The sequence below is a fragment of the Rhea pennata genome, chromosome 2 (genome assembly GCF_028389875.1).
Source record: "Rhea pennata isolate bPtePen1 chromosome 2, bPtePen1.pri, whole genome shotgun sequence".
Taxonomy (NCBI): Eukaryota; Metazoa; Chordata; class Aves; order Rheiformes; family Rheidae; genus Rhea; species Rhea pennata.
In genome coordinates this window covers 25,195,892-25,221,687 of record NC_084664.1, presented here as the reverse complement: position 1 = coordinate 25,221,687, position 25,796 = coordinate 25,195,892, and the positions used below count along the sequence as shown (strand labels likewise).

Below are 25,796 nucleotides of genomic sequence, written 5' to 3'. Positions count from 1 at the left end.
TGCTACTGAAATTTGAGTCCAATTGTTAAAATATGATTTTTTTTTTTTTTTTTGTATGTGATAACTCCATTGCATAATTACGTGGAGCAATAGATATGCCCCATTTCTTATAAGGCAGATCTTCCACTAACTTAATGAACATTATGAACTTGTTCCTAATTAAACTCACTGACACACTAACATGTTTCAGATGGGAGCACAATTACACCAACTCTCATTCGACTGAAAAGCATACCTACAAACAAGATTTTGAATTTGGTGTTTAATTCTAGAGGCATACAATAATATCCCTCAGGAAGCTCAAGTACTCCAACAAGCTCTAACACAGTTCTCAGCAAATATCTGAAGTACAGAAGAGAAGTGTGTCTTCACTAAAATGTAGGACCATGCAAAAACTGCACTAGTTTTACAAACAGATTACAACTATGAACACAGTAGTTTGAAATGCTACTTAACTCCAGTGCAGTGCTTTGATATCCTATACTGTTATCCTAACTTCAGGACCTAGTTTGATACTCATGCGCTGCCCTGTGCCAAGAAGATGTGAAGTTACACGTGTACAGAATCTTCTTGGTTCTTTCACCAATTTTATCCTATACTTCAAACTTGTCAGGATTAACTGTAAGGTCTTTTCTAAGAAGAAACTAACAAAAAGTGTGTGTTGTAGTTTTTTCTTTTTAAGCATGGATTATTCTCGTTAACTGCTTAGATCAAACAAAACTTAAAACCGGGTTGTGCTTGAAATATCACAGGACTGAAGTTTCAGTTTCTACAACATTCTCCCTCCTGCTGCTCAAGGTTCACATTGAATGCTTCCTCCATCTCAAAAGAGTGTATTATTGCAAACATTCCCCAGGCAGAGAATTCCCTGTAGAAAGTATCTGTATCACTCCTATATCAGCAAGGGGACCCATTGCAGACTCATGAAGGCATTCCCAAAATTCTGCCAATAAATTTAAGAGTGAAAAGTAACAGCTTTGAGTGACTGGTCAGACCCATAGTCACCTTCTCTGACATTAGTGCAATTTGCATTAAAGAAACTGCAGCATACTTTTAGGGTATCAGTCTTTGAATACACAGTACTATTAACCTTCTGAACAAATCAAATAAAAAGTGCCAGGATTGACAAACATAGATAATGCAAGCCTACTATACAGAAGATCAGGTCCTACAGTCTCAGCAGGATGAGTCCCCTACCGGATCACAGGTCCATAGTTGCACAGCATGATTTAAAAAGCTTCCTAGCTAATAGTCAGTCTGTCCTCCTTAAATAAGCATGAGTCTACTAGCCAGTTTCAACTAGATTGGTATATGAAGTTCAAATCCCACAAATGTTTAAGGTCCTACCTGTTTTCTGAAAAATCAGAAAGCCTATTTAGGCGAGTACAAACAAAAAGCAGTGCTCTTACTTACAAATAGACAGAAAAAAATATCTATTTCGTTAAATATTTTTAATACCCCTGCTAATACACCATCTAGCACATTGTCTCTTGCCCACTGAGAGAAAGTTAGCAAAGAAAGACCCACAAAAGTGCAATGATGAGGAGAGCAGGTATTCTGGTGACAGAAGACCCACATCTGCAGGAAACAGGGCTTGATTAGTTCTGCTACTCATAGAACAACTTGTTTCTGCTGTAAATTTTAACAATAATTTGGACAAGGGAAAAAGGAATTTATTTGGATACTGATTATTGAAATAATATTACTACATACCATACTTCCTGCGTATTTCATCGTGTTTCAGTTTTCTCTCATGTTTCCTACAACAAAGAAAAAATGGCATCAGAAGGACATTCTGATTATTTTGAGCTGTATGTAATATATGGTAATGACATCTGAGTCAGACAACATTTTTTTTTAAAATCAGTATGCAATTAAGAATTTCCAAAAGTCATACTTATCAGTTATGTATCTTACCTTTGAGACTCCCTCACTAATCAGTGTCACTGAATAGGGTATATTTGCAAGCAAAAATAAGCATGTTGTTTTTTCTGTATTAAAATAAAGTACCCAGTTATATATGCGTGTATACAGACACACACACGCACACAAGTATTTGTCAATAAATAAGGAGTATCAGAAGATTCCCTAATGCTTTCCAGCAGGGAATGTAATTGCAAAATTCAGTTGTGAAAACGGTGTGCCTCAGAATCCTAATTCTGTATAATAAATTTATAAAGAGAAAAGGTATTGTATTAATGTTTTGTTTACACAGTGCAGCAATTACAAATTAAAACTACTAGTTTCTAAAATCCAATAGTGCCATTATAAAAAAAGGATCTTTCCTGTTATATTGTCTGATTACAAGACAGTTTTCAAGACTGTATCTAATATTGCCAAACTTCAGCAACTCACATAAACCAAGTGTCCGACAAGGCAATTTCTTCTTCCCCCTTCCTTCCCTCCCTCTCTGCAAAAGTGCAGGGAAAGAAAATGGAAGCAGTTTAAATGGAAATCTCATTTCTAGGATTATTTCCCTTTGTCACAACAACAGGAACATATATTCTGCTTTGCTTATAAGCAACAAAAAAGCTCCCACAAAACTGTTTCACTAGGACACTCCAGGACCTCTAAGAAAAAACTTAAAATTTGGCAGAAAAACATTCTCCTAATGTGAGGAACATGCTATTTGTTGTCCCTATCAAAATTCAACCCAATAGATGAGTTGTGACTTTCCCAGTTCTAATTTGCACATGTTCAGCAGAAAGCTGTTAAGCACTGACAGCTTAATTCACCAAAGATCCATCTGCCCTATGCATATTCTACCTCCAAACAATTCCTACTGCTAATCAGATTCTGTGTGTGCTCAAAAGCAATTACCCTTTTTCCTACAGGACTGAAGGGCTAAACTGGCCTTTTTCTGCAAATGCACTTCTGGAAAGCTCACAGATAAAGTGTGATGAGAACACCAAACAAGGAAGATTGACTGAAAACCTTCATTATTTCTTTGAGATACTTACCTCCTCTTGTAAACCCTTCCATTATTTGGGTTCAAACACCACGGGATATAAAGTAACCTGGCAGGTTACTGCAAGGTAATCACAGGAAGAGAAAGAACTGGGGAGGGGGGCACATCAGGGTGCTGAAATGAAATTCAGTTGGACGAGGAGCTGTCAGGACTGAGAGGCTGAGGAGAACAGGAAGAAGAGGGGCCAAATTTACCCAAGGGAGGTAACTTGACCACAGAATTCTGAGCTGCTTTCTGTGCTGCATAACAGGGAGACACTAATGAGGCAAGGGATTTCAGGAAGAGAACAGAAAGATTTTGCTTAATGCAGCCTTGCCCTGGGTAAAGACAATCCTCATTCATATATGGTTTCCACGTGACATTATGTGACCTAAAGCCAGATTTTTCACTGGTTTTGCATGCACTGCCTGAAATACCTGAGACTCATCACTGCAGTTTCAGTTGAAATCTCAGTTCTTCTCCAGTCAGTCTGAATCTGCCCTGAACATAGCAAGCACTGACTAATTGCAGAAGGTGGGGAAAGTGCAGCGAGGGAAAAATAAACACAACCAAAAAGGCTGTACAGGCCTTAAATCTCAGAGAGACCCTAGGATACCTCCCCACACTACTGAAAACAAAAACCTCACACTCAGCTTCTTCCATTGCTTAAGTTTCAGAAGGATAAAACCATTACTATTTATGAAACGTTCATACTGACAGGTAACCAAAACTACGTAATAGTGCTCATGACTAAATAGTGTCCAGCAAATAAAAATTAGCTGCACATCAACAGAGAAGACTTAAATACAACTTTGAGTAGGCAGTCAGCAAATCCTAGCCACTCAAAGGTGCCTTACTGTGCTGTTAACATCTTAATGTAAGATCAATTACTGTCATTGTTCCGAGTTGGTTCTGTATCTTAATGCTATTGCTATTACTTCATCTCTCCATATCTCAAGTTCTTGGCTCTCAAGATGAGTTGCCCCCACTGCTGTAACTCAAGAAAGTACTTTTCCTAATACCACCAACTTACATCAATTTTCCATACTTGGTCTGTCATAAATGAACTTCAATTCTTTCTTTTTCTACATATCGCTTTCTTACCAATACATTACTAAATTTGACTTCATAGTTTATCTCAAAGATCTCCTTGTTTTCCATTACTTTATTTGTTATTTCTAACAGATTTAATTTATAAATCACGATTTATATAACGTGTGTGTGCGTGCATGCTCCAGGTATTTATAGCTGAAAATAACTAAGCAAACGTTCAGAAAAAGTCACTACTTGATGCACTGTTTCAACATTATTTTTTATATTAGAGATGACATGAGGTCAAATAAAGGACTTAAATTATGCATTAAGATACCAATTTTCCTTTAGTATTTTCAGTTGAGAACAGAACTCTGATTTCCTTCCCCTCCTGCCCCTCATTGTAAGTCAAAACACTGTTTCATCAGTGGTTTTCAACCCTGTCAGTGAAATGACATCTAGTCTCTTCCTTTTGATAAACAGAAGACCACTGCTTACAACTTCATTCTAATAACCATCAAGGTATTCCAAGAGCACGCTTCCCTAAATATCAGGCAGAAACTGAATTTTAAACATAAATGCTTAATTTTTAAGCTTACAATGCAGACATTTATTGTGTGGCTAAAAAGCTAGAAAATGCTTGGTTTTGCGATTATTTTGAAACTTGCATTCCCTGTACTTACACAACCTGGGCTTCCTTGTTTTGTTTTCATAGATTTCTAATGGTACACAAATGGAACCATAAAATGAAGCTCAGGCTAAGTCCTGTTCTGCTTCCACAGCTAACTGTTCAAAACAGCCACATATGAAGTAGCTGTATCCCACAGATACAAGTAACTAATAAGAAAACAGACACAAGGACGATTCTGTGCCTATTTCCTCCCATGCTATTTATCTAAATAACTATCCAGTTATTTTCAGAAATTACATGAAAACTTTGCAGATTGTACTAAAATTCCCCTTACTCCGCACACATGAGGACTGAAAGATATCAAATCTAGTCATGACTTGAAAAACAACTCCCATTCTTTTAAGGGTATCTTTTTAAGATACCCATAACCTGTGTTGAAGGGCTAAATACATCAGATGGGTTTTAAAGATTGTCAGTGTAATCAAGCTTTTAATTATTTCAGATAACCTCTTGGAAAATACGGTCTAGATGTTTTTACATGACTGGTGGGAAAAAGGCTAGCCAAGTGCCATTTAACATCTAAGACTAAGGGGAAAAAAAGGATATAAATCAGTGAAAAAACAGACTAGACTTTGATGCAAAGTCAAATACCCTTACTGACCACCACTGCTGTAGTAGGAACTTTATTAAGATATTTACTTTTTTTTAAAAAAAATCATACTTGTGTTTCTCCTTAAAAATTTTAATAGTTTATTTATAGATCCTTATTTAAATAGAAGCTTATTCAAGGTCAACATCACTGATAGCATTTCCATTCAGTTTGAAGCTTTCTGGTATTACTAGACATTAGCAATTCCAGAAAGGAAACATGGCTTGCAACAGCCCAGCCACTAGCAAAGAGGTGGGCTCTTATCTCAACAGAATGGAAAGACTACACAGTACAATACAGTGTTTCTCCTGCAGTGTGCTGGTCAAAAGTGGCTTGTTGAAATCCCTAATACGTTCTATAGCCTGCTATTAGCAATTCATCCTCCTAAGGACTTAAAAGAAGTGAGCAGTGCATAGAATAAGGTATTTGGGCTGCCAGGAGAGGTCTACTCCCAGCACTGGTAGTAGGATATGATCCTACGAATCCCTCAAGTCACATAACGAGTACACATTAATAACATGGAAAATGGCCCAGGGCTGCTGCTAAGCTGCATCCTGCCATTGGAACAGCTTATCTGTTCCATAGACACATTCCTGAGACACATTAGGAAAGAGGGCAGCTGCATTAGGGGTGCAGCAGTCATTCTGGAAGGGCAGTTTGCTCCCAGTGATCCTTATTCCTAGGTTAATTCAGGAATGGATTAAGTCTTAGCAACACACATGTTGCAGAGTGCCTGTGTGCTCATTCGTGTGCTCACAGTAAACCCTACAATCAGGAAGTATCACATTCCTGCATATGTACAGATTAACTGTACAAAGAAATGGAAGTTGATACACAGGTCACAGTGGAAAGGTTATGGCATGCAATTACCCCCTATGAGCCTGGTCATGAGCCGTTGCTATAGAAAAATCACAGCTAAGTGTTGATTTAACTGAATAACATAGCATAATGTTAAGAATCTACATTTCAGCAGAAGGCACATGGTTTTGATACACAACAAAACGTCAATATTCCTTACAGGATTCTTTCTCTTCAAATTATGACCACTTTGTCTTTTCTGTTGTTGCTGCTGTTGTTTTTTCAGCTTTACCAATCGAGTTTTCAAATACAACTGAAATGGTCAGAATGACAATGCTGTCTAGAAAGGGTAAATAACAAGTATAGTTACATGTCACTTTTGACATTAAAATTTATGCCTATTTGCTGTGTTTCCTAAAGGTAATACACTCTTGTCTGACAGTAACAGGGACAAAAAGGAACAATGAGGGACTCAGCTTACTGAAGAAAAACATGTGTCCAGACTGGGACTTCAGAAGAAATGAAAACAATTAATCTTATCAATTCATTCCAGGGCAGTATATCAGGCAAAGGATATCTCATATTGACTCTGGAGATACTCACAGCATCAGGAAAGTTATCTTAGAGGACATTTTACTATGTCTTTTTAAAAGGTCACCCGTAAAGCTAACAAACCACAATAACCACCACACAAACTGAGGTCTTCTCAGAAGATAATAAAACTAACAAAATCATAATGCAAACACTGGTATGCAAAGTATAGGACTTGCATCCAAAAATCCAAATACTTGCACAAGAGACACTGAAGCAGATCAAGAGAGAAAGAAGATGCAGAAAAGTGTATTTCTGCTTAGTTTACAAAGCAGCTCTATAGTATTTTTCAGTCAGCTTGGGAAAAACAAGAATCACATAGCATCTAAAATATCAATTATCTGATTGCTAACAACTGCAACACCCATCTTCTTTGTAGGTTTGTATATTTGTGGCTTTTCCCCATCATGAAACATCTAAGTGCTTAATCAAGTCAGTAAATTCTTGTTGAGAAATTACCTTTCAAATATAAAATATCACTGTAACATCTATTTTCCTTCACTTCCCTCTCCTCTCCCCTTCATCTTCAAAATACATTAGTGAACTGTGAATTAGCATAAGCAATCCTGCAAGACAGCTTGTTTTAAAATAAGCACTTATGATTTCCCTACAAGGTCATTTTTGTTCTGGTTTTCTCTTTCTCTCTCCTTCTCTCTAAAAAAAAGTTTAAGAGAGCAAAAGCACTGCAACAACTGCATCTCATACCGCTGTTAGTTTGGCAATACATAGCACTGATTTTTGAATGATTTGCCCACAATACAGTATGCTTAATCTCATGATACTTTGTCCCACTGTGAGGCTTTAGGCATTCTGCATTCTTCTCATAATGCCTTTGTGCAAGTCTTAACCAAGAGACAATGGAATTCTGGATTAATAAACAAGCACATAAAATCCCATGCTTTTTTCCTACTATCTCATGTTTCATTGTATTTTTTAGGACAGCACCGTCACCAAACAGTGAGAAGGAAGCTTGTGAAATGCATGATGTAGCAGTTATTTAATAGATAAAGGCTGTCATAAATATGCTTGCAGCAAGGTGTCTTTGGAAGTCAGTACTCTCAGTATCACTCCAATCTGAAGAGTGATGGGAGATAACAAGAAAACAAGAATAGATGGCTACCTGTGCCTAAACACTTCCACAAATTTTTCTCTTGCTGAATGACTTTTTTGAGGACAGGAAACTATCAATGACTAATAGGAAAGACTAGTGTTGTGAGGACTGCAAGTGGCAGTATTTCAGGAGAACCAAAGATCACAGATCTGCAGATCTGAACCAAAAGATGATGCACAGAAACACATCAATATATGGAAAAAAATCCTTTAAGATGGAGAAGATGGAGCCAATCACTACACTACAGTAAGTAGTTAATCTATTCACCACCGCTAGATGAACTGCAAGGGATACTGTCATGAATGTATGCTCTATTATAACAGAAAATGTTCCCAATCAGTAAGTCCGGGATCCTCAAACTAGACTAATCTCACTGTTGTGGCAATAAGCCCCCTACACTAAGGTGTCAAAGAAAGGTGCTTTTTCAAATGACACTGCTACATATCATTGATGGCTTTAGTATTACTCCCACATTAAGGGGCAAAGGAGCCTGACAAGATCACTGAAGTTCAGATCCTTCAAAACACGTTTCTATTTAATGAAGAACTTGATTTCCTCCCCTCCACCCACTCCCAACTTACAGGAACTAAGTTGTCTTGATATCATTTAAAGAGGATTGGCTTTCTTCCCTAGTTTCTAAAACTTTCTACTAGACATGTAGCCAGAGGAAAGGAGCTCTTCAGCTGTTTCCCTAAAAGCTGCCAAATGACATCCTCTTTGAAAGGCCACAACCTTGCTTAAATTAATAAATCCAAATAAGCGATTTCCTTTTATCTTTTGGAATCCAGTCTTTCTGGCAACCAGTGATAGTTTACCTTTCACAACAGATGAGCAGCATTATTAGAGGAATCAGTCTTTACTTCCTCATGTCAACAGATACTAAAAATATCATTAAATTCATTCAAATTCCATTTAGTGTATATGGATTACTTAAAACAAGCAAGCAAAAGTAAAACCACACCAATACCATAATCACATCAATATCATGCCATGATACATCAAAAATATCACTATAGATTTGCTTTTTCCCTCTCCACACACCCTCTGCTAAGTATCCATTTCTGGCACTGTCAAATACTACATTTAATGTGTCACATTTATCTGTGTCAGATTAAAGATATTCAATCTCCTGAAATGTGTTTTCAGCTTCAAACTCAACTGAACAAAAATGTGTGTCAACTTCCCCCTTAAAAAGTTACTGCATATATGCTTATGCCTATTAGGAAAGGAATAAAAAGTTTGCCTGTGTTACATCATTCACTATTTTACAAATATTAGTATTTTTGATAAAACATTTTCAAAGTTAAATTAGTATTTCTTTACTTGGTGACTAAGGGGAAAAGACAGTGCTACACCATTACTATTAGGGACAATACTCCCTTTCTGCAAGAACTGACAGGGCACAACTCTTTCCGATACATATCCTTGACACATCTCACAATTAGTGCCTTTCAGAATGAGAGGATTCATTGTTTGAGCCTGTCCAAAAATTCACAGACACTGTTAAAAGTGAACATCGAAGACAGATGAGGGTTTCAAAATTAAAAACTCACTTTTATCTTGTTGGAGTTTCTACTATCCTTTCTTTTGATTTCTATCAGCTGCTGACACAGATTATTCTCCCAAAGCTTAAAGAACAGCAGCATGATAGGAGAAACATCATCTTCACACAAGTGTTCTGCCTACTGTGTAATGGCTAATTAGAGGTGGGAGAATTTCTCTTTTTTCTGATCCACTATGAGTCTTCAGCATCATCCATCCAAAGAACTGCACAGGCATAAAAGTCTTCTCCATTTCCTCAGCAAAACTTCTAATAAATATCACACTATCCCCTTCTCCACCTTTCCCAGACAGGTTTTAAAAGAGACTCAATTGTCAAATGAATCTGAAAAGTCACTTACATCTCCCAATTCCTTGCCTCACTTAAGTATTAACCTATGCCAAAGGCCTAGGCCAAGCCTCAGTCCAGGAGAATGAACATCAGTGAATATCAACCGCTCTAAGGTATATGAGTACCTCATTCACTTATGGAAATACAAGATCCTAAGTGGGTTTGCATTTCTCACATTGAGCTCCATTAAAATAAATAAATAAATACAGGTATCCTAACGTTCAATTCCATAGCAGCCATTGGCCTCTTTGTTTAGTACCCCCAAGTATTTCTTAGAAAGACAGAATACTTCTACACTACCAAGGAGCATATAGTTACGCATCAAATTGTCAAGACTTACCGCTGAAGAGACTGTAGCCTTCGTTCTTCTTTATTTCTAGCTAGTCTTTCTTCTTCTTCTTCTTCTAGTCTACTAGAAAAATGAGGGAATGAAAGCATAAAAGGAAGAAAATAAAATTCAGTGCTAGACATCAGTGTTTAGTCATTTATTGGATTTTTAGAAAAGATTTATAGTCTGTCTTCATATACAGACTTCACTACTATGTAAAAATTACACTGTTGAATAAGAATCATTTTGACAAATTTGTAGAACTGCCTTTTCATGTTTATAATATTCAAATGTTTCATCAGCTGTAGCAATGTGCCATTCAAAGGTCAATTTACAGCCTCTCTCGAACAGGCTGCAGACTAGATAAACTGTTCCAAAAGCAAGTCTCCTACTCACCATTTTCCTCATGTGTTTCCCGGCCTCTTTCGTGTGAGCTTACTGTACATATACATGCAGTTAAGTCTGTTGCTGCCTCTTGGAAGAAGACTGATGGTGCACAAGTCTTTGATGCCAGAACAATTTATCTTTCCAATAACCATCACTATTCAACCTCAACTGGCCTCCAGGAAAGCAGTCTGCAAGAACAGTCTTGGCAGCTGCCTTCCTTGATATGGAGCGAGCAAGGATTTACCAGAGTGCATCAGCTACATGATTCTGGGAAGTGCTAAGCCTCTGCAATACATCTAAGCTGTGCATGTGCAGATATACACATCTCAATGTATGCAGAAAGGCACATAACAGAGTAAGAGTTGCAACCATTAGGGATGCCATTAGAAAAAGTTTTGTGAGCTACCCTTGAGAAAGCTCAGCTTCACTGAACCGTTAGATATACCATGTAAGTAAATGCCAAAGGATATTTATTATTTATTATTTGTTATTTGTTTCTGACAGAATGAATTCCAATTCTTCAGAATCACTGAATGGACACCTGCCATGCTTCAAGTGTAAAACTGAATGTACTATCTGAAGATGTTTGATACGACAAAGTTTAACACACCTACTAATGGAGAAAAGGACAGTTACAGCGCAAGTGCAGTTACATTTGGAACCACCAGCATGCAGTTTAAGCAAGAGTGACATCCAGTGGTTAATTACAGCATGTAAAATGCATCAACAGATCTGAAACTCCCTTAGAGAACAGAACTGGAAATCAAATTAAATTTTTCCATCTGCTTAATCAGGCCATACATGTCTTTGAACATATTTTTCTTTTAAATACAATCCAATAATTCAGAATACTTGTAACATTTCACGTACAATTTCCCTGGTCCCTCCTCCTCTGTTTCCACCTAAACAATAAGAAAAATTTTTTTTGGAAGTTTTTTTTTTTTGTTTTTTGTTTTTTTTTTTTTTAAGCAGCAGGAAAGAGATGCAACAGGTTACCTTTACCAAAACCAATGTTAGATTCTTTTATAAAACTAATCAATTCACCAGGTTTGTATGCCCAGGAAGACTGGAAGCTCCCATCCTTGGGATCCTTCTGTAAAACACTTTTGGATACCCCAGTATCTTATGTCTATGCGACAGTCTCACCTCACATTTGTTATGTAAAAATTAATGAAATGCTGGTATAGGATTCAGAACATGTATTTCTTCACAGTAATTAAAAAAGCACTAAATATCCTCTAATTTCTAGAGGCTTTGAAGGCATTAAGCTTTTCTTCAAATTCAGAAAGGCTAGAATTAATCTCATTTTTTTATTTTGATAAACTGCAGAAGTTCAAGAGAAAGTATATTTAGCACAGTTTCATGAATGGTTAGTATCTCAGGACCATGTGATCTGACTCTTTAAAGGTTCAAACACACGATAAAAGCAACTAAAACAGTCCTAAGTTTCCTGTGGTAGGGATGAAGTCAGATGAGCCAGCTATCAATCCACTGATGTAAGGATTAATTTTCCTAATTACTTCCTGTGTTTGAGGAAATAAGATGTGCTGTCTTCTTAAACATTAGAACTCCTTGGCTTTTAAACTCCCAGAAGGAATACTGATGGTTCAACAGAACAAGGTTAAACCTGAGTTCTTGAAAGGTCAATAAAACAGATCTGATGCTACTTTTACAAATTTTCCCTCTCCCATTTCCTTCATGCTTCAAAAAATATATATATTTTTTGTGGAAAAGAAGGCCCCAAAATTGAGGGAGCAGAAAGCAGAACAATTCCTGCTGAGAATCAGGGGGTTTAACACCAGTAATATATAAGGCTTTGATGTAATAAATTCTGAATTCTCTGGAAATAAGCTGAACCCTACTCTGACAGGATTTTTAAATCCTCTAGGTATCAGAAGATTAAGCATGGTACGTTTGGAGTCCTCGCAGAACAGGACTCTCAATTAACACTCCATTTTTAGCATTAGATGTTACAATAGCGAAGTGATTAGTCAGTTCTAAAACTGAAGTCTGGCACAATTCTTTTTTCCAAAGGAATCAAGCTAGGCTGGTTAGACCATCAGCCACAGGTTTTCTGTGAGGCAAATGGTACATCTTGTATAAAATTCAGAAAAGTTTTGTACAACCCCAGGGCTTATCAGCACAGTGCTACAGAGTTATGTGCTTTTCCACTAGCACAGATTTGGTTTCTCAACCTAACAACATAACAGGCACACGTATCTCCCACAGGGAAAAGAGAAGGGAATGACATGTTGTTTAAAATTATTTTCCACTTCTTCAAAGTCACAGATATTGCATATTCTGCTGGCTTGAAGGACAGCACTAAATACTGTATAACTGCATTAAACTCCAAAAAGTCTCAAGAGCAATGAACTACAGTCACTTGGAATAATATGGAAGTTTTTTTAGATAAAGAAAGAAGGTCCACGTTTTGTTCATATGAGAAGTACTGAAGGACAAAAAGAACAGAGCTAGCTGTGACTGCATTGCTCTAAAACTTCAGTGCCAAAAGGGAGCTTACTGTGCTGTCCGAATTAACACAGCTTTCCATGTGTTTCAGTAGGGAATACGCAATGTTAACTTCAGATGCCAGCATTGATTTACTTATTTTTATCTGCCCATCAACTATTTCTTTCTTTTTGAAGGATATTAACCAACTGAAGAATTAAGCCAGTAGAAGAAAACAACTTTTTAAAGTCCAAGATCTCAGGGACACTTGATTTTTGCAGTATTATTTTACTTGAAAATATGTCAGTCATCCTGAATATCTTAGAGAAAGAAAAAAAGTATCATTTTACATCTAGAATATTTGGTTGGACTGGCAAAGACAGCTCATCACTTAAATACTGACTGACTGCTGGAACCTAAATTAAACTCTGAAGCATGGGTACTAAATGCTGTGGGACATTGTTACTCATTAAATGCCTCTGCTATCCCAGGCCCTTTCTGCTTTACCACAAGCTTTACTTGAAATAAACAATTTGTTCTGTTATCACAAGAAGCAACTATTTATTCAGTCATTCAAATATTTCATGTGCAGTTTTAATAAGGAATTGTATATTGCCTGGGGACATAAAGCAGTATATAGACATAAAGCAACAGCCTACTTTAAAAACACAGCACTAACAACAGCTTCACTTCCGGTGTCACATTGTCTCTAGCTAAACATATCTTTTCCTGTTGTCTTTTTCAAACAACCGAAAGGTCATCAACAGGACTTTACTGCCAAATTAAAAGATTCTTAGTATATTGGAGTAAAAGTTGTAGGCAGGTAGGTAGGTGGGAAGACCAGTGAGCAAAGTTAGTAAACAAATGGTACATATTTACCTCCTGGAATGTTGCCTTCTGCAGTAACAACAGTAACAGCAACAGACTGCTATGGACACCAGAATGAGTCCAGCTGCTACAGCTATAGCAATAATTAAAGCCTCAAAGTTTACTGAAAAATATGAATATATTCAGCTTGTTAGACTTCAGCATTAACACTTCTTTTTCTTCCATATAGCTCTTCCCTCCCTTCCCAAGGATTTTTTCAGTTCTGTATGCAGAAATTGAAAACCCTAGTTAAAACACAGCATATCACACTATGGTTTTGCCACTCCAGGTAATCAACAATGAATAAACATTAGATAAAACTGCTCTTTACATACATGCAATTATTAAAAATTGTTCTATAGTACTTCATAAAATATTCATCTTCTGGCATGACTCCACAATCCTTCCTCCTCAATCAGTGCCAATGTGCAGAATAAATGGCTCCCTCAGCCAATGCACAGTATCAATGAAAGTCATATAGATACAGCATTAATATGTAATACACATTACAGAAAGCAGTTAGAGAAAGAGCACAACGTAGTAAGACGACAGTGTCAGTTGTTATCACTCTTCCCCAACTGTATAATTTGTTCAGCTTTTCCTGGCATCACAAAATTACAAATTGTAAGGGAGAAGCAGCTCTGAAGGAGCTCAACATAAAACTGTAACACTCCTAGAGTCATCTTCTACATCCAAAGAATGAGCGGAACATACTTTCTTTTTTTTTGGGGGGGGGGGGAGGGGAGGGGAAGGGCACACGTGTCTTGTTATTTTAACAGTATATGCAATTATAACTATGCCTGGTCTAAACTGGGATAGGACTGCATTCATTAAAAAGATCAGAAACATGATATCCTGGAAAAGAATAGGCCCCAGGAAGAAAACAGAGGGATGATATAACTGAAGGAGTGAATGCAACTTTGGGGAGTTATTTTAAAGGACATAACGAAAGACAAAAATGAAGCTATTCAGGGAAGTTGTAGCAGTAGAAATACCCCCAATACACACCACACAATCTTTCTGTTTTACAGTATGATCTAAGGAGGGGGGAGGTCTCTTCTCATACCTAAATCTCTCCCATCTCTGCTAAGATTCAGCAGCTTCATGCCGCTACAGCGGCACAAAGTGGCTGCATATGCACTTTTTATTCTTAGGGTACAAGTGATGAGCCAGTCAAATTTAACAAGTTAAGTTCAGAGGGTCCTCAGCTACTTCAGTGCTGATTCTGTACAATTCACATCTGACTAAGGTATATCTTTCACAGATCTCGTTAAAAAAATCAGATCCCAGCCTTGAAGGCGCTGCAAAGGAAAAATCTACCACCTTCCTGGTTAGTTTCTTTCACTGATCAAATCACACTGAAAAACAGCATAAAATCTGAAGAGCATTTCATTATATGTTCCCAGTTTTGCCCTCCAGCCACTAAGTGTTGTTCTGCAACCTCCTAATTAAAAAAAAATAAAAATAAAAAAAAATAAAATAAACTTGCCTTTTCTCATTAATGATACATTAAGCAAGCATCCTCTCAATATTCTTTTTCATAAACAAACTGTTTATGCTCTTTAAAACACTCTGTAAAGCATTCTCCTAGCCTTTAAATAGTATTTTGTGGTCCTGCCTGACCCCTCTGTTTCTTGACATTTTTAAAAATACTGAAACTAGCACTGTGCAAACTACTCAAGTATTTATCTTAATGGTGTTACATAAGAGAAAGCTATGTTCCCATTTCTATCTACAATCTGAAGTTTGTAGCATTAACATCCTTTTTATCACATCACACCAGCAACTCAACTTCATCTAACTTAATTCCTAATTCACCTAACACAAGATGTCTTGTTCCATAATTCAGCATTAGAAACTGCATTCCACTAAAACTTCATGACTTTTCCACCTACAACTATTTTACTGGCCCTGCCATTAAGCTCACTGTCAATTAAAATTACTGAGCTTTACTGTTATTACGACTGTATATTGTCTCATATCACATATCAACTGGCACGTAATTTTATAGATAATAAAGAAATCATTAATTTCTAGTATGTCATATTCCATATAAAATTGTATCTGGGAGTCAGTTATGTTTTTGAATTTCAAGAGCTGTAATATCCACCTTTGTTTTCACCAACACTGAGCCACGAATTGCCACTTCATTTTACTTGCAGCAAAGAAAAACAAGAACACCCTGACAGGCTAATTAGTTTCCTGCTGTATTTGAAGTGGACAAACCCCTACGGGATGCTGCTATATGGAATTTGTAAAAGCTATCAAGGAAATGCATATGTTTCTGTATTTTTTTCTCACTTTTAGGATTTCTACTGAGAAGTAAGTGCTGACCTTATTGAGTCTCACAAATATTGTTGAAGAAACAGGTGAAACCTGTGCAATCATGTACAACACATGGAACATTTTAACACCAGTGATGCCCAAAGTCGGGATCTCAGATGATCAGCAGAACCCTACCAAAGAGTAAGTGTCCTAAAGTCATTGGTTCTGTCTAACTATATTAGTTGTTTATAAATAAAGAACCTTTCTCAATGATTGTGTTTCATAAGTCCAGAAGCTTTGGGACTGTGGTTCCAAATCATAACCGCTAATTTTCCCCTCAGATTAAATTCTCAGGAAAAGGCAGTAGTAAAGTAACCTTCAGTTCAAGCATACTGATACATATATTGCTCCAGCCAAAGTAAAATTAGTACCTACTCCAGCAAGCTCCCCATCGAGCATTTGAGAGCGAACATAAGGAAGATGGTGGAAGAATGCTTCTTACAGGATAGTTGACACAAGTGTTGTTTGTGTAACACCAAAGGCACTGTGCAAGAAGAAAAAAAATATATCTTCAGAAAACAGTTTAGAATTTAGCTACAATATAGCCCATCCAACAGACAGAATTAAGTAACTACAGTACTGTGTTGATATTGCTTTGTAGGACATAACCTACAGAAGTTCTGATCCAATTTCTAAGTAAGAACAAATTAAATTTCATATTTATAGTAATAAAAGTAATAAATATTTCCTAACTAATCTAAAAAAGTTATTGAACATACCGCGGTACTTGTACATTTAAGGATAAAATAGCTTTGGGTTAAAAACTACTGAAATTAACAAAAACTACAAAACAAGAAAGCAAATTATTCAACTTCTTTAAAATGTAAAATATCCAATACAGTTGAGGAATACAAATATTTAAGAATTTTACTTCAGTTCCATAATTTGACCATCAGCAGAAAGAAAACAATGAAGAACCCTTACAATACTGCAGTAAATTTGCTGCAAAGCAATAAAAAAAATACAGCCTCATCCATTTGTGTTGCAAAATGCATTGGCTATATTAATTCTGTACACTTACATACTTGGATTTTTTTTACTTTAAATTTCTTAAGTATATCATAATACAGTATCAGCATAATCTTTCTGCTTTTCATGTCATCATCACTAAATGTCAAATTTAGTTTTGTTTCCAACATGATAAAATATTTACTCATTCAAAATTTCTTTATCACGAAACTCAACCACTAAAGCAGCTTTGGATGACGGTAACAGGAACTCTTGATACAATAGGATATTTTTTAAGATTCATTATAGAAAGATTTCATCTAGGATATGTGTTATGTTGCTCATAGTATTGTTAGATAACTATGAGGAACAACAGTGATCAGTTGTACAAAGTTGGTTAACTTGTTCTAAAAGTTAGAAAACATCAAATACAAAGGAAACCCCTTGTGCTAGATTCTCCACTCTTGAAACAAGTGAAGAGACAAGAATAGTTCACTTATATTTTGTGACTGGTAGACTGTATAAATCACATATTTCCACTAAGACACTTCAGCAAAAACAACTGAGAGTTAGAACAACCTTGGCACAAAAATTATTCCCTTAAAATTTAATGTTAATCTAGGATATTAGATGAGAATATTCTTTGACTCAGTTATTTAATAATAAAAATCATCTGTTCAAAAATAATTAGACAAATACAAGCTAGACTAAAAATTCTTGTGAAACTTGACTAGAATGCAACACTGACCTTGTTCTGAGGAGGAGGCTAGACTAGATGACCTCCTGACATCTCTTCTAACCCGAACGATTCTAGACTGCTAGTGACAACCAGGAGCACAAAAAGGTCAGCTGTACCACTCTCTGTCAGAGACTACTTCAAGCAATCATTAGAAATACTTCTAGCCTCAATGGCAGTAGCTGATACAGTAACTGATCAGTGCAAAGGCTAAAGTAAGAGAAAAAAAAATCTTTCAATTGACTTATTCCTAATACTAAAAATAGAGCAACTTCTCAAAACTGAGTTATAAATTAATAGCATAAACACGCAAGAATGAAACACTCCTTTAACTGGAATCCTCACATAACCTACAAATGAAGTCCAAAAATGTTTTGTTTTGTTTAGAGGTAAATCACATAACCTTTGCACAATATACTAGCTACCAAGTTCATACTGTGATGGATATCACTAGCTTTATTTTGTAAAGTCTCACATATATAATGAAGTACCTGTATAATGAAGCACAATATTATGACCTCAGTCTATGTTCATTAAAAGGGTAAATTTGCAGTATTAAATAAGATAGCAGCCACAAACACAAAATACTATGCTACAATGTGCAAATGACTGTTATTCCAAACTCTCCTAAAAAACTATATTCCATGTATGTTAGTAGAACAAAGATGAGAATAACAACAAATACATCTTTCCTTTAGCTGTGGATTTTTGTCAAAAATGAGACTTTGGAAATATCTGGAACATTGAGCCTACATATGCACATAGGTATTACTATATAATTTTATGCAGTAATTATTGTAACTTAAAAGATAGATAAACATACTGTTGCTTTTTATTTATTTATTTATAAAAAAACAAGCACACAGAACTTCTTGATAAAAACAAGATAAAATGCACACACTCAGTAACTCTAAAGATCAACCCAATTTTAATCAGAATTAGAATCAGAATTCACGTTGCTCAGATTGTCTATTTGACTGAACTAAACAATACATTTTAAAGTTTATTTTGTATTGTTTTTATCTATTTATCAAAAGTTTATTTTATCTGCTGCTGTCATCATCTATATTGTCTCCGATACAAATACAACTCTAAACTTTCCTACTGAAGTAATTAAAATAAGAGATTTCAGCTCTCTTTTGCTTTTGTTTTGCTCATACAAATGCTAATGGTTTTGTTCCGTAGCCTTTTTTAAAATATATGTTTGAATTGGTTGAATTGAGTCTAAACTCATCTCTTCAAGGTCAACACTGATGATATTGCGGAGGTTCCACCGAATCATTCATCATTCTGTCATCAAACTAAGTCTGGACGCTGTCAAGGGTTTGATAGATTCTGAGAACGATATAACTATAACTCTTTGTGCCTTCAGCATACAAACACATCCAAAGAGTGTTTCACTCACAAGGTGAACACATAGCCCTCAGGCTAACAAAATTTGTATTTGTGTATCTGTTAATATGCTAGTCTCAGACCTCACAGGCAGCCAGCCCCTATCTGAATCAAAATTACTACAGAAACTGCCCATACAGTCACACCAGAGATAGTAATTAATATTTAATGAGCCATATTTTCCAGTTTCTACATTATATTTCAGAAGATGATCTTTTCACAATGCCGTGATTATGACGACAGAAGTCTAATAGCACACAATAAGCAACCACATTAGTACAAGGCAATTAATATTTTTCCTTTTGTTTTAAAAAGGTCAAGAGATGTCTAACAAATACACAAGCTTACGTGGCTAAACTCAGAAATTTCTCAATTTTCCCTAGTGAAAAAGCTTTATATTAACTTCTGCAATTTAAAGACCCCTGAAATATTTTTTTTGCACTGACATCTAAAGTTAGAATTGCAGAGAAGCAGGCACTCCTCCCTCTTGATTTTATTGTGAGAGTTTTCTTCTATATTGAAGAGAATTTACAAGAGAGACAGCTTTTGGATAGTTATCACTACCCTCATTGGGAACTACTAGCATTTTCAGCAAAGGACGAAGAACCAAGTTCAACTGAAGTCCAAGTAAACACCTACCTTAATTGTTTAGTCTCACTAGAAATCAAGACACTTAGCTACAGAACTAGTGATCTAGCCTGGTAAACTTAAGCACTTACTGTCAGATGTAGCCAAAGGAGCAGCAGACCTGTCTGAACACCTGCAGAGCGTGATCCAGTCTGTCTCAGTTACAGAATCACAGAATGGTTGAGGTTGGAAGGCACCTCTGGAAATCATCCAGTCCAACCTTCCTGCTCAACTAGGGTCACCTAGAGCATGTTGCACAGGATTGCATTGAGGTGGGTTTTGAATATCTCCAGAGAAGGAGACTCCATAATCTCTCTGGGCAACCTGTTCCAGTGCTCTGTCACTCCCACAATGAAGAAGTTCTTCCTTATATTCAGGTGGAACTTCCTGTGTTTCAGTTTGTGCCTGTTGCCTCCTGTCCTGATGCAGTTAAACGCATTGCTAAAGGCATCTCCAGAGAAAGGCATCTGTAATTTACTTATATCCTGAATAGAAGAGCTAGAAAATGAATTTAAGAAATATAAGGCATTTCATCCACAAAAAGTTTCAGTTAATTGGGCTTCCTGAAAGATGGGAACCTAACTCTGTGCTGCTGGCAAAAGGAGGACTGTAGTCTAAACTAGTAACAACATCAGCTTTCTCAGTTGCGCTGTGAAAGCACTGAGCATTCATTCACTGAAACTGAAATCCCACATTTGACATATCTTTCCAGACAAAGCAGAGAAATATCCCAAGGGACCAAGCCATTGAGCACCCTGGGAGAGTGACAGCACATAGTCACAGAGTGAGGAAAGAGAGAAGGAAGACATCAGCAGACCCCCACATTTTAACTATCTAAACAAAAACAGAGACTAGAACTGATTTATCTTGATTTCCTCTTGTTAAAAGTAGTTTGACTAGATTCACCATTTAGAAAAACCCAACAACTTGCTTTCCACTGGGCACATTGAATATTTAAATATTTAAAAGTTGTTTAATAAACTGCTTTGTTGATCTTTTTGCTCCAAGTTTAACTATGATTTTTATATGGTTTAACAGTTCAACACAATCTCATTAAATAGAATATCACCAAGTTTTCATCAGTCAAAAAGATGTTAAAATCTTACCGAAACATTTTTTAGACACTCTTCACAGGACTTTTGAGAAAACTCTGAACATGCTAGGAAAACAAAACACACAAAGATATATTTATTTTTACTCAGTAATGTCAAACAAAACATAAAATTTAAATTAGTGTTTTTTCTTCTTTTAGGTACGTACCTATAAGCTTACCTGTGTTTATGAAAGTAATGTCAAACACTTAACATCAATATTAAAATTAGTCTTTTTTCTTCTTTTAGGTATGTATCTATAATTTTACCTGTTGTTATATATCAAAATTGTTGCTTTTTGCACGTAAGCCATGAAAATTCAAGACTTAAATTTCTAGGAGAACTGTAGCAATCAAAGAGACACCCAGCACTTATGTTCGACCTCCAGAATAGTAAGAGAAAGAATTTAAGCTCAGGTATAAATTCAATTTGAAAAGGGAACTCAGAAAAAATGCTCAAGATTGCTTTCTCTGAGATTAACATGTGAAATATAACCTGAGAGCATCAAGCCTGCCTCTATCTATGTGGAAGTTCTAAAACGCTTTAGAGAACATTGAGGATTAGGCTTAGCTTGACTTTTGAAGCTTCAAAACTCACCTAGGTAACAAATTGGTTCCCCTTTCCATAAATTTTAAGCTTTTTTCTGGAAAAAAGGAAATGTTAAAAAAAGCTCTGTGAAGAACATGATTTCATGCTTCCAAACATAGGAGACAAAGTTACTTAATAAGAGGTCAACAAGAACTCTTAACAGAAAATCTAAGTGATACAGGAGTTAATCCATGTTTTATTTATTTTTTTTTTTTAAAAATCCTAAAAAAAAAACCCTACTGATGTTCACATTATCTTAAGATACCAGCCAATAGTTATAACTGATCATAAGCAGTTATCAACTTACGCTATTTTTTTTTTTTTTGCAGACTTTGAGATGGCTACATATTTCAGTATTTGCTTTTCATAGTTCAGTATTCTACCTTTTTGATTCTAATTCTTAACATAAAACTCATTTTAAGTACTACTATAATTAGCTGACATACATCTGTACACTTACTGGTTTACATAGTACCAGTCAGCATATAACTGAGAAACAGCATAAGACTATATATCAATTTGTGAAAAAAAGGGGGGGGGGGGGAGGGGAAGAGGAGGACAAATTCTAAAATAGTTCTCAATTTAATCTCAAAAAACTTCAAATAGGATTATTCCACATGGACAAGGATGTACCATACTTACAATTAAAGATTTGAAACATCTATAATTGATGTTTAAGAACCTGATTTTTTTAGAAGTATTGTCAGAAACATGCAAATATTCCAAGGACTTCTTAAAAATTTGTTTTAAGTTTGATTTTAAGCAACCGAACCATCCACAGCAAATAGAAGCAATCTAGCATTCATTAGGTCCTTATCAAATGAGGAAGTTTCACAAGCCTTTCACACTGTTTTAACAGCTTTCTTGCTGAAAGGAAGTATAGCAAAATCTGTAACAGCATATGACTGAAAGATTAGGGCTTCTATTATATACCAGAAGAAATAATTGAAGTCTAATTTTATTTTATATAATTTAAGAGCACTATCCAGCATTTCTTAATGAAAAATACTTTAAAATACATAACTACAACATATACCTCAAATCAATCTCACACCCCTCATAGAAAGCTTCAATAAAATTTACTGGTACACCAACCAGTGCTTTACTATAAGTTGTTGTTAAACTGACAAGAAGAGGATTACTGGATCCACTGATCTGGACTAACAATGGCCTAAAGATCTTTATGTACTGCTGCAAAAACTGTAACATTACCATGAGTAATTGGAAAAAATGTTTTGATTTATACATTTCCCTGGGTCACTTAGCTTCTAAAGAGATACAAATATCCCTGATTATGGTGTTCTCTCTAAGAGCAGAGGACAGAACAAAACATCTCAAGTAGAAAAAGGAAAAAACAAACAAAATAACAACAACAACAACAACAAAAAAAAACAATTGCTTCAATTCCTCTCATTAAAGCAGTATGGTTACCAATATATGACAAAATAACTTTTTTTGATTCAGATAGATACTAAGTTGACAATCTCCCTCTAATATTTCAAGAGACTACAGTACCATCTTTATCAGGCAAAAAATGTAAGTCATAGTATTACCACATTGTATTCACGCTGTATTTTAAATAGTATTTGTCAAAAAAGATCGTCCCTTCTTACATGTTGATGTAAAACGTCAGTTTCAACCTTCTAATTAAAATACACAAAACATATTAGAACAAGAAATCACTTCTCCACACCAAGCCTAAGCTCTGTTTACCAAACAGCAGGAGCATTATTTTGATAATGAGTATAATTTTCACCAAAATAGCTGTATCAGTACAAAACCTTACACAGATTCAGTTGTAATTGCATAAAGATTCTATTTTCACAAGAAGAAAGGAAGAAAACTGTTACTGTTCAGGGACTTCTTTTTAGCCACTAGAATTCTGACCAACCATGTAAGAATTTTACTAATTATTCATAAGCCATTTGTATTACTCGTCCTCCTAATTTGTATTACCTCAATTTCTAGGAGACCTACTCATGGACCAGAGTAATACTGCATAAATACAGAATGAAGTCTGTTCCTCCCCAAAATACAGTTAAAATAGCATGGTCAATAAAACAGTAATTTGTTTAAAATCATTTTCTCTCCCTACTCAAATGTTCTGGAGCATGAAGGTAGCCTATACATTGATCTTTTTTTAGGAAGCTGGGGCTCTAAAACATCTTCTCAGTCAGTAAACACTAAAGACTACTAAAGATTAAATACTACTATTCTACCTTAAGATTAGCGACATGTTTAATTTTGTGTCACTGTTCTACTGAAGAAAGAAAAATACAAATACAGAAAGATACCATCTCAAATACAGAAAGATACCATCTTTGTAGCTCTACTTTGTGGCAGTTCAACTTTGTTGAACATAGAGAATATTTAACAGTAAGCCACACAAAGTTCCGCAATCTTACTTAATAGCAATAAAACTTCCTTCTTTTCTTTTCACAACAGCATCACTTTGGCAACTCAAAGGCATCTCCTTACTTTCCCCCCCCCCCCAACTGTTTAGCTTTCAGATTATAAGAAATTTAGAATACTAGTCCTGTGGCATAACCTTCTTTTATTAGTCAGCTTAATCTATTATTTACTCGTTAGATGTTCTCCACATCTTTCTGTTTAACATCATGAATCTCCTCCCTATCAACCTCCAACTTCTATAACGAGCAAACTCATAAGTCAAACACTAAAAATATTTGAAGAGCTCATCCTTAGGAAATCCTTAAGCAACTCCACTACTTGCATCCAACTCAAGTTTTTCCTCAGACTCTTTAGTTTGGTCTGCGTTTCTCAGGACAATTAGAAACCCGCGGCCTGCAGTTATTAGCAGGTCTGGCTTTGGTTCTTTCCTCTCTAACAGCTGAGTAGTGCAGAAGGTTCCCTTTCTCTTCTATCTCAAGTCAGTCTTACACAAAGTTGGATATTTCAAGAACAGGCCTTCCTGTAAAACAAACGGAACTCCTCAAATTGAGCTCCAAAAACTTGGTAAGGTCCACTGAAATACCTTAAATTAATGAATACTAACCTTACTGGGCAGATCTGTTAGCCCCAACCAAATCTGAGGGAGAGCAATAACAACCGCTCTCCAAGAGCTCCTAGGATATGAATGAAGCAAACGAGACGGCAAGAGCATCTGAGCTGGCTTCTCATCCCAAGCCAAAAGCCTCTTTACCACACAGAGAAAAAACGGGCGAGTCCTGAAAGCCGCCCAGACCCTGGAGCCCCCCGCCCCTCCCGGACGGGACCGTGAGGACACGCTCTCGGCGGGAGCCCCCCCTCCCCGGCCCCTCCTCACCGTGCGCCGGCGCGGCCGTGGCGGCGGGCTGGGCCAGTCCCGCCCCGGCGCGGCCCCACACCAGCGCCAGGCCCTGCAGCCACAGCGGCCACCGCCGCAGCGCCTCCATCGCGGGGGCCGCGCTCGGCTCCGCTCGGCTCCGCTCGGCTCGCCGCGGCGGCGGTGACGGCGGCGGCCTCGCGCGCGCACCAGGAAGCGCCGGCGCGCGCAGGCGCCAACGGCCGCTGGCGGGAGGGGCGCGGGGCGGGGGGGGGCGGCGCGGCGGAGGTAGCGTGAGGCCCGCGGTAACGCAGGCCGGGGAGGCCCCGAGAGCGCCCCTGTGAGCTGGTGCGGGGGCGGCCACAGCAGCTGTCGCCTCTGCTGTCCTTTCTCTCCTCTGCGCACGAACTAACTATTCATAGTCACTTGTAGGCTCCTGTCTGAGATTTGCCGGGTCTTTCCTTGCCCCCTCAGGGTTGGTGGTTCTGGTGCTTTAACCCTCTTTTCTCCTTCCTTCGCCCTGTGAACTCTTCGAGCTGCCTCGGGGAGTGCGGGCAGAGACTACAGGGATCCCGAGCGCTGATCTCCTGCCTCCTCGGGTCCTTTTGCTGCCAGGAAGACCTGCGAGCTGCTGAAGCCAGCGGAGGGCAAGGATATCCTTGCATCAAAGCTGCCTGGAGAAGGGAATAAAGAGATTGAGAAAAACCAGATTTACCATGACCTTCCTAGTTTAAGAGATGAATGAGTCATTGGTTTCCCAGATCGAGGAAAAGCAGGACCAGCAGGAAACTTAGGGCATCTCAATGGCACTAGACATCTGTGGCAACTAGGCAACTGAATGAAGCACGTGATGGCCAACAAGGTGACATGTCTTGCTCTGCTCTGGCAGCAAACTTTGCTTTATTGAGGAGATTCTGTAGCTGAATTTTGTTAGCTTCTCTGTGATCTTGCTTGCTAAAAGGAAGTTTGATAATGGGCAGTAGGTGGCCAGAGCTCATGTACCCAGCATAGCCTTTTGCAGGGGTCTGAAAGGTTCTGCTTCAAGGAGGAAGCAAAAGCTCCCTCTGATGTGGCACTGACTCTTTTAGTCAGCGGTGACATCAGTTACTTGTGACTCTTTCACAAACAAGGCAGCATTTCGAAT

The 25,796-nt window shown here is 37.1% G+C and overlaps 1 protein-coding gene across 2 annotated transcripts in view; it reads right to left on the bottom strand.

Annotated features, from left to right (window-relative positions):
- Positions 1–24,830, bottom strand: part of LOC134136863 (pituitary tumor-transforming gene 1 protein-interacting protein-like) — a 29,459-nt gene extending 4,629 nt beyond the window's left edge. The window contains exons 1-6 of one of the 2 annotated variants that reach the window (XM_062569090.1): positions 24,674–24,830; positions 20,815–20,867; positions 16,381–16,489; positions 13,693–13,804; positions 9,991–10,062; positions 1,714–1,760 (exon numbers count right to left, since the gene is read on the bottom strand). In XM_062569090.1, the coding sequence (XP_062425074.1) occupies positions 1,714–1,760; positions 9,991–10,062; positions 13,693–13,804; positions 16,381–16,489; positions 20,815–20,867; positions 24,674–24,782 (502 nt within the window). In that variant the 5' untranslated portion in view covers positions 24,783–24,830. The remainder of the gene's footprint in view (positions 1–1,713; positions 1,761–9,990; positions 10,063–13,692; positions 13,805–16,380; positions 16,490–20,814; positions 20,868–24,673) is intronic. The other variant, XM_062569091.1, reaches the window with a different exon arrangement.
- Between the last annotated feature and the right edge of the window lie 966 nt (positions 24,831–25,796).